The 15,548-nt window shown below is 39.3% G+C and overlaps 1 protein-coding gene across 1 annotated transcript in view; it reads left to right on the top strand.

Moving 5' to 3' along the window:
* The window catches only part of galnt18a (UDP-N-acetyl-alpha-D-galactosamine:polypeptide N-acetylgalactosaminyltransferase 18a), a 282,449-nt gene that overhangs the window by 171,012 nt on the left and 95,889 nt on the right, over positions 1-15,548 (top strand). Inside the window, exons 5-6 of the mRNA XM_041794807.1 lie at positions 7,532-7,729; positions 14,819-14,933. Coding sequence (XP_041650741.1) covers positions 7,532-7,729; positions 14,819-14,933 — 313 coding nt within the window. The remainder of the gene's footprint in view (positions 1-7,531; positions 7,730-14,818; positions 14,934-15,548) is intronic.

Below are 15,548 nucleotides of genomic sequence, written 5' to 3'. Positions count from 1 at the left end.
TATTAACCATGGAAATACACTAGATAAAGGCATACTTTTCTTCTCTCAGCAACCTAACAGACTCATTGATGCACGGAACGGGTTGCCTAGTGTGAGTGTGTCCTAAAAGTTGCTCTCCATCTCTTCAACTTGGCAGAGCTGGTTCCATACCAAGCTTTCTGTCAGGATGGATGGATCCGGAGTAAATCTGAAGGAGTGATGGAGCCACAGGCTCATCCTCACTGCTTATGTTCATCGCAGAAAGAAACAATTTGCCACATTCTGTGAATTTTTGCAGTGAATATAAATAGAAAGTAACAGACTCAGTGTGCAAGGTCAGGTGCATGACATTTTTTTTAATTAAGGTGCTTCTGCATTGACAGGCGCGCGATTGATCGATGTGTGTGGAGCGGGCTCTAATGCGTTAGTTTTGTTGAAAAAGAACTGCAGGAGGAAAGATGATGTGCTGTATATGTAGTTCATGCTAGAAGAAGTAGTTTGTTTACTTTCATTTGTAATTTTTTACTCTTTAATTTGTAGAATGTTTTACCTTTATTTATTTATCTATTTATTTTGACTCCACTGCTCATTTGTTTAAAACTTATTCGCCCTCCATTGACTCCAACACACATTTTTCCAAGAGGGGAAATCAGTGGAATAGGAGGAAGTGGGGCTGGGTTTTCATTTGGCAAACTCTGGGTAGTTACAGTAGTTTAGGTTTTCATGTTGGTGTAATATGTTTTTGCTCTTTTTCCCACATGGCATGGCAGGGTTAGTTGAACTGCAAGCCAGTCTGCAGTTTCTACTGGTGGAGGGATTAGCTTGGATGTAGCTACAGTGTAACCTGACACATCAGATGGATGTGTTTCACACATCCATCTAGGAAAGCTTCAATAGGAAACGTTTGGGAAAAGGCAGAGGCTTTGAAAAAAACTCGGAGGGTGATTGGGTGAACGTTCTGTCTGTCACATCTCTACGGGCCAATCAGAGCAACAAAACACGTGATGTAGCCGCTATCGAGCTGCGCATGCACAGCTACTGAGGAATAACGCGAAACATGGCGACTACAGATGTGTAAGTACTCGACTTTTGTTGTTTTTGAAAAGGAAACATCTCACTGCTGTTCTTTGTTCTTCTTTTAACGAAGAAATGTCATCAAGTTGTGATAAAACTGGCGCTTTAGCAGCATCCACGCTAATTTCTTCCTCTATAACTGCACCAGCTTTTGCTGCTGCTTGTTTATGTCACGACTCCACCGCACCTGAAAGTACTGCCCCTAGAACTGGAAAACATTTCTAAAGTAGAGAAAAGAATCACACTAAGTGCTAATATTTAGAAACTGTGCAGCTATTGTTTCAAGCTCATTCTGGAGGGTGCATGCAGTACATCTCACATTTTGTTGCCCTTAATGAATGTGACGGACAGAATGTTCACCCAGTCACTATCCAAAATTTTTCTTGGGTTCTTCTCTCCCCAAACAGACTATGGGGAGGTGCCAAGATGGATATGAGCCATATTCCATGTGTTGGACATGTGAAACAGTCAGTCTGGTGTATCAGGAAAGGCACACTCAGGCAATTAGATTTATGCTGTTCTCACTGTTGAAAGTATTTGTATCTTTAGATTGACCCTGACACCACAATTTAAGGTGGAGATGACATATTAAACTGATATTTATGGTAGATTACAGGAAGTAGATAGTCATGGGTTAGAGACAGAGCAAAAAGTAAAACAAGTAGCAGGGAAATTTGCTGATCATTGTTTTATTTAGGTTATAGTTAAAAGAATGTGTTATCAGTGCTCTGAGAGAAAACACAAAAGAAAGGAACTACACTATCACATCTCCCTCCATGTGTTCAGGAGCACCAGGAATACAGGATTACATTTTTCACAAGTAAGAAAAATAACCTCTTCAATGAGGAGTCTTGCTGTGAGAACGCTGTGACCTTTACCTTCAGCAGTCAGCTTTTTCTTTGAAGTGAAGGTCGCACTAATTGTGTTAACACCCAGTCTTAATTTTTATCCACTGACTGGATGTCAGGGTTTTTCTGGGTGGGCTCACTCTGTATTTATGTTTGACTACTAATGTGTGTGTATAGAAGTTGAAATGAACAATAAGCCAGAGGCAATGTTTAGCTCTTAATGAACAATCAGTGTGCAGGATAAAAGAGTCCCTCTGCTCTGATGTTGGGACTTTTGATGTTATTACCGTATAGCTCCGCAGGGCTGGATGGATAAAACATGAATGACTGTGAAGGTACTGGGACTCGTTTGTGTTGTCCCTCTCAGGGGACAGACAAATGTAGTTTGCATTTAAGGGGCATCCTTTGGCAGTTTTCCCACCAGACTATGATTGTAAAGACATCGTTTTTCTCCCTGTAGTACCGGGCCATCACGTCTTCTTTAAACCAGAAGTTTTCCTGAGTGATTTCCCATTTCTGATCATGTGAAGGACTTTCATGATTGACTTTGAAGCATTGAGGATGTCCTGAATTTGTTTTGGTGTGTACTGTATATCAGTCATCAAGTCTGCCTTTTCCAAACTTTCTTTCTTTTTGTTTGTTTGAAAGGCTCTGAAGCTGGATTTCCTTCATGACTTTATCCATTGAGTAAGGGATTCATATATAAACAGGCTATTTCATGAACTAGAACAGTCTGGGATATACAAAATAAGCAACTTCTGTTGTTTTTTCACGTTTTATTCTTGTTGGTTTAAAGAGAGCTAGGCTGACATGATAAATGTAAATGAGGTGTACGAAATTTGAGTAAAGCCAACAACTTAGTGATTGAAAGAGAACCATGAAGTTCACATTAAATGGATTGATAATTAGAGAGATAGACGATAGAGCAAGAGAGAAAAATGTTTAATATATATTCTTAAGGTTTTTTAGATTAATCTTTGCATATTAACATATTCTAATAGGAGACATTAGTACTCCATAAACAGAGGCTGGAACTTTTGGTTTCCCTTTGCATTGTTTTTGGAACCAAACATGAAGAAAATGCTTTTTTAAAGATTATTTTTGGGTTTCTTACCTCACCACATAGGACATCCAAAGAGAGACGGGAAATATGGCAAGAGAGAGCGTGAGAAGACATGGAACAAACAGCAGCAGGATAGAGGCTCAAACCTGGGACCAGAGTGCCAAGGACTGCAGTATCTGAACATGCCTGCTCCACCAAACTGATGCCTGCAAGAGAAAGCTTTTATTTTCAACATTATAAAAATCCCTCACCCATCACTCTTATAGAAAAATGTTGCCCTGCATATTACCAGATAAATGTTATCTTTAAAGATGAAGTGACCAGATATGCCAGTATATTAAAATTATTTATTTCATTTATGTTCACTCTGCCAGAAAACCATAGAGCACTCCCTCCGGGTGGGGAGTTAGTCTCTGCCTAAGGTGAAGGAGTTCAAGTGTCACGAGGTATTGTTCACAAGTGAGGGTAGAAGGGAGCGCGAGATTGCATCTTCCTGATGTCAGCAGTTTTGCTGGCATGCCGGACTGTTGTGATGAAGAGGGAGCTGAGCTGGAAGGCGAAACTTTCGATTTACCAGTCAGTCTTCCTCCCAACTCTCACCTATGGTCATGAACTCTGGGTAATGACCGAAAGCATGAGATCGCGGATACAAGCGGCTGAAAAGAGTTTCCACAGGGTGGCTGGGCTCAGCCTTAGAGATAGCGTGAGGAGTTCAGACATCCAGAGGAAACTAGGAGTAGAGCCGCCGCTCCTTCGCATGGAAAGGAGCCAATCGAGGTGGTTTGGGCATCTGATCAGGATGCCTCCAGGGCGCCTCCTTTTAGGGGTATTCCAGGCATGTCAAGCTGGGAGGGGACCTCGGGAAGACCCAGAATGGACTGGATAGATTATATATCCTGTCTGGTCTGGGACTGCCTCAGTATCCCCCAGGAGGATGTCGCTGGGAAGAGGGATGTCTGGGTTGACTTGCTGAACCTGCCACCACCGCGACCCGGCCCCAGATAAGCGGAAGAAGAAGGATGGATAGATGATCAATCAAGCCTTGGATTTGAAGTCTAAGAGGTTAAGCAACGAACTATTAAAAAAACATGGCCACCATTTATGTGAAAGCCTGATCACACATTGTATTAGGAATGCACAGTACTTCAGTGAATGCAGAGGTAGGCACTGTTGATCAGAAATTTTACTTTTAAGGCCTTCACGCATCACGGACAACAGCACGAAATAAACGGCCAAAAAATGCAACTTACTTGGGAGGTGAATTTTGTTTCGCATTTTCATGCACATGAGGAGTGACTTGTTTTTCTAAATAAATAATGCATAATCTAAAAAGTATTTAAGCTGCCATCATCTGCAATGTGTTTTGCACTTTTCTCTGATAAACTGAGCAGAAGATAAAACTAGGATTCCACCTCTCCTCCAGTCCATACATAACGGCACCTCTACACACAGGTAGAAGGTCTTGTCCTGCTTTTTTCACATTGACTGCGATTCTCCCTCTTTACAACCAAGTTGGCTAGAAGGAGGAACGAGCTTTTATTCGTTCTAAAAGTTAGAACAATATTAGTAGTATGTGAGGGGGGGGTCACGTGTTTGTGTTGCAGGACTGGTTAGAGGAGCCATTCAGGGAGCTGATTGACCTGGAGCAGTGATTAGACAGACGTCTGAGGTAAAATGAGACTTTGTTGTTAAATGTGCCGTTGGAGGAAAGTTCTGTTTGATTGTAAACAGCTCCAGTTGTAGATTTACATTGATTTACATTCATGTCTCGGGCTGCCTGCTGCCTATCTCAATGTGGGCTACATGATATCACATGGAAGAGTAAAACAACTTCACACTGGACAAAACAGGACAAACATCATTCAGTGTTCTAAAGAGGTAGATGTTTTAGCTTCTCTGTCTGTTTCAAATTCTTCTACCTTAGGCAACGATAAATGTGTTGGTGGGTCAGATGTTTGCTCATTTAGCAGCCATGGGATTGGTTTCAATCTACAAATAATAAAAACTGTTTCAGTCTCTCTAGCGAAGTCATGAAAATACATAACCTCACATCGGGGAGGCAGGACTTTACTGTAGAAGGACCTGGGGCATTTTGGCAGTTTTTTCATTAAGCTCTCTTAAATACAGGAGGCAGTAACATGATGCTAACAGAAACAAGATTCAGCAGATGTTTAAGTTTTTGATTGTCATTTTTTGAGATTTACCATGAAAAAATGTTTAAAATGAATTAAAAGAATTTAATGCTTTAGTTAAGTGAATGTGCTATCTGACAATGATGTATCTTTCCAGCCTAAAACTGACAGCACAGTGCTGCAGAATTTGACTGTAGTTTACAGGTGGGCTGAGATTCAGTCCTGCCAAACCGTGTTAGGAGCTGAGGTGTTTCTGGCTACCTTGTCAAATATCTTATCCTTCGCTCTGGCACTGCTTTTGTCCATGAGATCCTGACACACTTGACTCAAAGCATTTTTCCCCTGAATACCTTTTACAGTTACTGTTGTTGATGTTAAATTGTTTTTTTCCTTTAACATATGTTTAAACAGAACCCATATTTTTAACCTATTTGTAGGTTAAGTCATGGCTTTTAGATGTTGAAGATACCATTTAAGAATTTAACTCAAAGTTTCAGTGGCTTTAAAAAGTAAGTTTTAGGTACATGTGTACTATCCACAAAGTTTGGTTTAATGGTTAATAAAGAAGTCTACACATTGGATACCAGTCACCAGGATTCAAACTCTAAATGTAAACTATTAACCTCCATCTTTGATATGAGCATACCCTGATCACCTTCTCTGACAAACCTGCCTTAAGCAACACTTCTGATCCATCAGTACACCTGTGGTAACTGAACATGTTTCCAACTGTGACCTCTTTCAACCAAGAAAGCTGATTGACATACAGGAGGATCGTACCCCGCAGCTCTGCATTTTATTACCTCATATGCTTCATCTACAAGTTACTGTCCCCCCAAGAGTATTTTGTATTTTGTCTCCCCAAGAGTATTCTGTCTCCCCAATCCTTTCCTTCTGTTCCACTTCAGAAGGAAAAGATTGAGGTCGGACCTCAAGTTTTTCAATGCTTTAGACTTAGCCTTTAGACTTGTGGATGCCACTGGCTTGTTCAAATTGTTTTTTGTTTTTTGTTTTTTGTTTTTTTTTGCACCAACCTGTCTCTCATTAAACAGGCTGAACTTCTGTGCTTAAGTTTATTGTTTGGTTCAATGTGATAAACACAATATCATGAGGAAGCTTAAAGAGGTTTGCTTTAGACTTTACACAAATGCACAATCTGACTCTGTCATGAACTCATAAGATTTTAGACATTTAAGGTCAAAGGTCATTATCTTCAGGCCTTGAGTCCACCCCAGTCCTTCTTCTTACCCGCCACTGTTCTTTCACTGCCTGGCAGTTGTATACCTTGCAGAGGCCCATATGATCACCAGGTGTTCGCTCTGGCTTTTTGTTGAATCCTTTCTTGTTGCAGCGATTGTTTATGATTATGATCTTTGTGCAGACCAATTTATACTCAACCTAGTACAATATGGATCATTAGAAAAAGAAAAAGAGGTGACAGATTTTGCTTTGAAACTATGAGTGCAAGTTAGAGTCGTCTATTGACTAAAGTAAAAAAAATTAAAGCAAGCAGACAAACACAAAACACACCTCTGGATTTTAAAGCTTTTTTTTTTTTTTTTTTTTTTTTCAAACAGCTGGCAACTTACACATCCCACAGACTCCAAGCGACCATAATGTTCCTGACAAATACGAGAGATAAAAGGGGAATGTACTCCTTGTGGTCTCTTCTAATGCTTTGATGCTCAGCTGGGAGTGTAGAAAGGGTTTGCCGAGTTTTCTTTTATTTGATAAAACTGCCTGGTGCTTTTCGAAACCATGTTGTGGTCCCCCTCAGACATTCAGACACAAAAACTGAAGGTACCACAAATTATGAATGAAGCCTGCCTTTATCCACTGTAACTCACAGACCCAAAAGAGAGGTTGAGTAAGACTAAGCCAGGAAAAAATCATGTGAAAAAGTCCCTCTTGATTGCCCCTGTTGTAGACTTAAAAAGATAATTTGACCTCATCAGTGGCCCATAAACTGTCCATTATGCAAAAAGAAAGCCCCAAATAATAGCAGACAAAAAGTAATTTCTTTTCTATATAGGGACTTAAAACTGTCTTCTGAATCATTATACAAACAATTAAAAAGTTGAGGTTGAAACAGTTTCACCTCAAATGCATCAGTAATTTCTGCATGGTAGATCCTGATCCTGATCATATGCAGCTGGTCCTGTTTTTGATACTACTTCACGAGTTTTTGTCTTTTAAAGATGCCTCCCCTGCATGCCTACCATGCATGTTCAATGTCGACATCTGATCAAACCTGGAAATTCTGCAGTGTATCAACCAGCATTGGCCCTGCTGTGCTGTAATTCCTTTTGTTTAAATGTCTCTGTATATTTTTTCCTAAACAGAGCCCTTGCAGCCCATGATGTTGAGTGTGTCATGTACCACTGACTGATATTCTCAGTTGTTATCAATTTAACTTGTTCTGTCTATGCCCACAGGGCAGAACCAATTCTGCAGCGTATAAAGGAGGATAGGACCCGAGTGGTGTCTCCCTCTTTTGACAACATCAAATATGACACCTTTGAGATCGAGGAGTACCCGTTGTCGGCTCAGGGCTTTGATTGGGAGCTGTGGTGTCGATACCTCAACCCACCAAAGTCGTGGTGGACACAACGCAACCACACAGCCCCTATCAGGTAAGAGCATGAAGAGCTGAAAAACTATGAAGTAAGAGGAGGATTTAGAAAAGAAAGAAACATGATTTTTGTGTTCATTGAAGAAATTCTCTTATTATCATAAAAGAAGTGAGACGCCATAATAATACTCTTCCATAGTCGTATTAATTATGATTAATTTGACTTGAAGCATATTAAAGTAGGGTTGATACAATCACTTACTAAGCTCATTATTTTTACATTATTATTTTTGAACACTAATCCCCATGAATAATTATGTATAAAAATTTGAGTGTGTGTAAAGTCAATATTTTAACCCAGTTAAATCCTCTGGGTTCAGCATAGCCACAGAGAACACTGAATTCAAACAATCAAAAGTGGAAACTCAGACCCAGTTGCACAGGATTCGTAGGTCAAAAAAGGCATTTTTTTGTCTGCAGCAAATCTGAAGACACCTGAAGGGTTGTAGATATAATGAACTAATTCTTTAATGCTGTTGGCCTCAAAATCAAAGCAAATATGACAGATTAAGATTGCTTAGGGGCACTCCAGAGGCATCAGTAAAAACAGCCAAGCAGGAAGAGCCAAATTGCTTCTCACTAATATCCAAAAGAGGATGAGATATCTGTTTGTGAAGGAGGTGGTGCACAGGTCAATGATGCTGTCTATAAAGATTCTAACAATGACAAGAGGATGTATAATACTCAATCCTGTAATGGATGAAGATTTAAGCCTTAATAGCCTTTTCTTTTTCTTCTGAAGTGCTGTTTATCTTAGGTGTAATTTGTCACTGGCTTTGCTCTCAGGATTTCTTTGCTGTTGTCTTTTCTTAAAGAAAGAACTAATTTCTCTAACATGTCTTTCTTTTGTTTATTTTTTATTATATTGTACTTTTAAGATCAATTGAGAAAACCCAAAGCCTGGATGGAAATTTTTCAAGTCAGGAGAAAACAGTGTTACAGCTGTCATACTGTAAATTGTAAATTACCTTAGACCAATGATTCCCAAAGTGGGGCCCGCGGGGGGGACAAAGCTGAATAAAATCAGTGTTCGCTGTTATGCACTGTTAGCAAAACATGGCCATTATTTCTTGAGCCAACTTCCAAGTAAACATAAGGCTAACTATAATTACTCTGTGTAAATCAAATGGAAACCACTGCCCTAGACTGAGGTACTTCTGTTAATTTGTTCTGACTGTTTAAAGACTGGAGAGGACAAACTCCCTGCCTCTGTCCAGAACTGGCAGTGCTTGCAACCTACACTATATTGCCAAAAGTATTTGCTCACCTGCTTTGTCTCGCGTATGAACTTAACTGACATCCCATTTTTAATCTATAGGGTTTAATATGATGTCGGTCCACTCTTTGCGGCTATAACAGCTTCAGCTCTTTTGGGAAGGCTTTCCACAAGGTTTAAGAGTGTGTTTATGAAGCGCATTTTTGAGGTCACACACTGATGTTGGACAAGAAGGCCCGGCTCTCAGTCTCCGCTCCAATTTATCCCAAAGGTGTTCTATCGGGTTGAGGTCAGGACTCTGTGCAGGCCAGTCAAGTTCATCCACACCAAACTCTCTCATCCATGTCTTTATGGACCTTGCTTTGTGCACTGGTGCACAGTCATGTTGGAACAGGAAGGGGCCATCCCCAAACTGTTCCCACAAAGTTGGGAGCATGGAATTGTCCAAAACCTCTTGGTATGCTGAAGCATTCAGAGTTCCTTTCACTGGAACTAAGGGGCCAAACCCAGCTCCTGAAAACAACCCCACACCATAATCCCCCCTCCACCAAACTTTACACGTGGCACAATGCAGTCAGACAAGTACTGTTCTCCTGGCAACCGCCAAACCCAGACTCGTCCATCAGATTGTCAGATGAAGACGCACGATTCGTCACTCCAGAGAACACGTCTCCACTGGTCTAGAGTCCAGTGGCGGCATGCTTTACACCACTGCATCCGACGCTTTGCATTGCACTTGGTGATGTATGTGTAGTATGTGCGTCAATACTTAAGTACAGTGTGGGTACTAGAGTAACACAATTATAGGCTAGGTCAGAAGATCTTAGTTCGACTCTAGGAGTGGAGGGAGAAAGAGATTGAGACAGGAGCTGCAGTTTGATGGTACCATATATTAAAGACAAATAATAATAAACAACATAGACAATGAATGGCCATTCACAACAGAATACAGTTTCAATGGGTTGCTAAATGTTCGGTTGATGAAAATAAAAGTGAACCTCCCTGTAAATTAATGAGATTGAGAACACCAGAGAGAACTGAAGCCTTAAAGATGGATCTTAGAAATTATAACTGTTATAAGAAAAAAATAACTACCATTATGAGGACTCAAAAAAAAGGAATACTACAGTAAAATATTGGAGGACAGTAAAAATAACATACAAAGAACTTGGAAGGTAATCAATCATATAATTCAGAATAAAAGTTATACATCAGAACTTCCACATTATTTTATAAATAAAACTAATAATAGAGTGCACGATTTACAAAATATTGTTGATGAGTTCAACAACTACTTTGTAGATGTTGGTGCTGCTTTGGCAAGACAGATTATTGCATCTGATGATAAAAAAACATATGTTTAATAATTTGATAAACACTAATGCTTGTTCTATGTTTCTAAGCGGGGTACTTGAAACTGATATTATTGAAATTGTAAGAAAATTAAAAAATAAGAGATCAATCGACATACATTCAATTGATACAGTAATTAATAAAGATGTTATTGATTATATTGTTAGACCTTTGACTTATGTATGTAATCTGTATTTCCAAAAAGGAATTTTTCCTAACAACATGAAGTTAGCAAAGGTGATCCCAATTTATAAAAATGTAGATAAACACTGTATGGAAAATTACAGACCGATATCACTTCTGCCACAATTTTCTAAAATTTTAGAGAAGTTGTTTGTGAAACAATTAAATCTGTTTATTCATAAAAATAAATTATTAAGTGAAAATCAGTATGGATTCAGAGAAAGCAGAACTACTGCTTTTGCAGTAATGCAAATGGTTGAAGAAATAGCAAATGCCAATGAAAACAATGAGTGTTCTATTGGTCTGTATATTGATCTGCAGAAGGCTTTTGATACCATTGATCACAGACGGTTATTAAAAAAATTAAAGATGTATGGGATACGAGGGGTTGTTCATTCTTGGCTGGAAAGTTATTTAGGTAATAGACATCAGTGTGTACAAATTAATGATACTGTATCAGCATTTAGAAAGATTACCTGTGGTGTACCACAAGGATCAGTGATTGGTCCAATACTGTTCATTCTTTTTATCAGTGACATCTGCAATATGACTGATTTCTTTAGATACGTAATATTTGCAGATGATACAAATTTATTTTGCTCTGGTAAGAATTTAAAAGAACTTTTGTGTGGTGTAGAAAGGGAGCTGGGAAATTTTAAAACTTGGTTTAATGTCAATAAATTATCTTTAAATATTAAGAAAATGAAATTTATGGTTTTTGGGAATCTAAAGGAAAGTGATGGTAATATTAAACTAAAAATCTGTAATGATGACATTGAAAGAGTTTATGAGACCAAATTCCTTGGGGTTGTGATCGACCAAAAGTTAACATGGAAACAACATATTGAATATATTAAAGGGAAAATTTCAAAGTCAGTTGCAATTCTATATAAATCTAGAAATGTATTAAATTCTAAGGCCTTGCATTTAATCTATTACTCATTAATTGTTCCCTATATATCTTATTGTGTGGAATTGTGGGGATCCACCTCTAAAACAACCATAAATTCTATAATAAAACTACAAAAAAGAGCCGTACGCATCATCAATAAGGCTGATTGCTATGCTCACACGGATCCACTTTTTCTAAATTCTCATGTTATGAAATTTTATGATTTGTTTTATTATAAAATAATGCAAATGATGTTCAGAGCAAAGTCAAAAATGCTCCCTGACTCAGTACAGAGGTTCTTTTCAATTCAGGAGAGTCCGTATAGTCTCAGAGGTGTTTGTAAATTTATTGTACAAAAAGCTAAAAAAGGTATGAATAGGAGATGTGCTTCCATTGTTGGAGTTAAATTCTGGAATGATGCCAGTATAAATGTAAAAACATGTAATTCTCTTTTGGTTTTCAAGAAAATGGTTTGTAAAGCTATCTTTGAAGCGTATAAGTGTGACTGATTATCTGTTGTTGTTTCTTTGCATTGCTGGAAGTTGGTAGCTTAAAAAGTTAAAAATGTAGGATAGGCTTTTATAAGCAGTATGCTTCTGCCTATGCCTTTTCATTCATTATTCAACACATGACTATTGATTTTGTCTGAAATGTCTATACTGTGCAAAATGTTTGGTGTTGTGTTATGATTGAATAAACCAAACTAAACTAAAAAAAAAAAAAACTAAAGACCAAAAGTGCGCGGCAGCACACAATAATAGTTTGTTTCTGCCTGAAATCGCAAAGCGCAGATATGACCACTTGAGCGGCTCTTAGAGTCCAGAGGGAAGAATGTCCAGTGTGTGGGGAAGGAATGTGTGAGTGAGTGAGTGAGTGATGGCTGCGCTAAGGGCGCAAGTAAGCGAGGGGGCGAAATAATAGGAAAGAAGCGGCTACAAAGGAGCCTCCTACCAGCCCGACCAGAGCAGGAAGATCGGTCCTTCAATGTTGAGTTGAATAGCTGCTTTAGGGTTCACAGGTTCAGAGTTCATAGGTTCAATTCACAGGCTCCTAGACTTTTAGCTCGCCATCCAGGACCTGGCCAGTTCCGTAGTTTAAATCAGATTAAATGCTCCGTTGTTGGTATCAGTCGTCGGCTCCTATAGTTCGACATTAGTTGTGTTAGTTTTAGAAGTTTACAAAGAAAAATAACGAGTTAAAACAATGAAGAATGAATGTACCTGCAGCGTCTTTTTCCCCAAGCGTGCCCCGCTCATGTCCCCCGGTAGACTGCATAACTGATTGGCTGCGCTTGGTCACATGACGGCATGACGCAATGATGCAACAACGCAGGCGATGACATAATCACACAGGAGACAGGTCTACATATGAATGGAGAGGAATACAACTAGTACCCCGGTTTTTCACCCGGGTTACATATGGCTTGGATGCAGCTGCTTGGCCATGGAAACCCATTCCATGAAGCTCTCTACGCACTGTTCATGAGCTAATCTGAAGGCCACATGAAGTTTGGAGGTCTGTAGTGACTGACTCTGCAGAAGTTGGCGACCTCTGCACACTATGCGCCTCAGCATCTGCTGACCCTACTCCATCATTTTATGTGGCCTAAGTGGCCTACCACTTTGTGGCTGAGTTGCTGTTGTTCTTAATCCCTTCCACTTTGTTATAATACCACTGACTTTGACTGTGGAATATTTAGGAGTGAGGAATTTCCACGACTCGACTTGCTGCACAGGTGGCATCCTATCACAGTACCACGCTGGAATTCACTGAGCTCCTGAGAATGACCCATTCTTTCACAAATGTTTGTAGAAACAGTCTGCATGCCCAGGTGCTGGATTTTATACAGCTGTGGCCATGGAAGTGATTGGAACACCTGATTTCAATTATTTGGATTGGTGAGTGAATACTTTTGGCGATATAGTGTCAGTTTCAGAGCACTTCTCACCAGTGTTTAGTGTTGCTGGCTTACAAAAGCTGACTCCTTCTTTCTTTGGTTGAATCTGTTTGTCTTGTATTTCCTTTTTCGAGGAAAACAGCAATGAAAAGGAATCCTGTCCTGACATAGGAAACTCTAGCCTTAACAAGACAAGTCAGATTTGTTTTTCTTCCACCATTATCAGAAATCCTGCCCTGTCATGGTCCAGATGATCCAATGAAGTTCAAACTGAACATCAGAATGGTAAAGACAGGTGATGTATGTGACTTTGAATGTGCACTGGTGAATCTTTAAGCCTTACAGAGGGTGGTCTTTGAGCAGCAGTTGGATCAAAATGCCTTCCTGATGGTTGAGATCAGGAGAATGACCAGACTAGCTTGAGCTGATTGAAAGGCAACAGGAAGTTAAAAAAAAAAAAAAAAAAAAAACACTCAGTACAACTGAGGTATGCAGAAGAACAACACGTTGAACCTTGAGGCGGATGGGCTACAGCAGCAGGAGCGGGCTCTCCTGTCAGCACAGCTACAACTCAGTTACATTATCACTTTTCCAGCCCATTCTGGTGCTCAGTTTGAACTTCAGGCAACATCCTGGCCATCTTGTTGCTGCCATGTGATTGTCTGATTAGATTTTTGGGTTAGGAACAGTTGAACAGGTATAACTTATGAGCTGGTCTGTCAATCTATGTTGCACCTTTGAACCATTTCCCATAATCAAATTTTGATTCAATATCTATTACCCATGCCTACCATATATGCATCAGGGTGACATTGTCTTATATCAGTCTTCAGCCTGCATGCAATGCCTTTCTTTGTCAAATCAGCTCTTTTTCTTGTGTAGCAAAGATGATTATGTTGTCATTATACACACATACTCTGATTTTTAATGTATTGCTTGAGAGTACATGTGCTTTTATCTGGAGGCTGAAGAGACAAGAATATGTTCAAAGCAAAGAGTGGGAGCATTTTGGTTTTCAATGTTTGTGGCCGTTTGCCAGTCTGTGTTTCCGCAGGGAAGAGAAAAACACCCAAACAAGCTGTTTTTGCCGCGGTGCTGTATTTCAGATTGATACAAGGAGATGTGTGGGACTGACAGCATGAATACTAATAGGAGTTATTTTTCACTCAAGCTGATTCTGTTTCATGTTGATGAAAGATCTGTTTGCTTTCCCCTCTGATTTCTTGAAAATGTCCCGAATTTGTTGTGTTGTATGAGGGCATCATTTTGACAGCTGCTTCTACAAAAAGGATAGTAGAAGTCGTAGGTGGGTCAGGAAAAGCGGAGGACCTGCAGTTTGTGTTGAAAATCTAATGAATAGCATACTTGAAAAACATTCAGAGCCTGAAACTGTCCAATTGTAAACCAATTTATGTTGAAAATTATTTTTGGTGTACATTTTTCTGAGTGTTTAGCTTAATATCCCCTATTCCTGTGTTTTTTGGCTTGATATTTGACATCTTTACCTCCTTTCTGATATTGTTCTCTCAATATTCACTTTCTGTTTTAGGAGCCCTGCTCTGATTGGCTGCTTTGTGGTCAACAGGAAGTACTTTGAGGAGATTGGCCTGCTAGATGAAGGCATGGAAATTTACGGTGGAGAAAATGTGGAGCTCGGCATCAGGGTGAGTCTTTCCAAATGCCTTTTAGATTTTTTATAAGCTGCACAGCCATGGCAAAAACCAGACATCATCCCTTTCCACCAAAACAGATCTAGGACTTGTTTGGAGTCAGTACTTACACTGAAAAAAGAAACACATTGGTTGAACTTTTAAAAAAATGAGGTAATCAATCACACAAAACATTTTGCATTGAATCAATTAAATTTTTTTTAAATTAAGTAAATGTACATTTTTTAAGTTCATAGAAACTATGTGTAAAGGTTTAGCAAACCTAATTATTTTAGATTGTCCTAAACTACAAATAAAAATTTCCCTTAATCAACTGATATAAATATTCCACTCATTTGAACTTAAAATGTTTAAGTTCATACAACCATTTTATAAAGGTTGTAGAAATGTAATTTTTTTAGGTTATTTCAATTAAGAAATAATAGTTGTTTTGGGGAGTTGCTTTAGCCTATCCCAGTCAATTTAGAATCCCTAATTAACCTAATGAGCATTTTTTGAGGGGGTTGGGGGAGGCTGCAGTACCTGGAGAAAGCCCAGGCAAACTCTGCACAGAAAGGCCCTGACTGGGAAGCGAGCCAGTGACCTTCTTGCTGTGAGGCAACAGCACTA

The sequence above is a fragment of the Cheilinus undulatus genome, linkage group 9 (assembly GCF_018320785.1).
Source record: "Cheilinus undulatus linkage group 9, ASM1832078v1, whole genome shotgun sequence".
Classification (NCBI taxonomy): Eukaryota; Metazoa; Chordata; class Actinopteri; order Labriformes; family Labridae; genus Cheilinus; species Cheilinus undulatus.
This window is presented reverse-complemented; position numbering and strand designations above follow the sequence as displayed.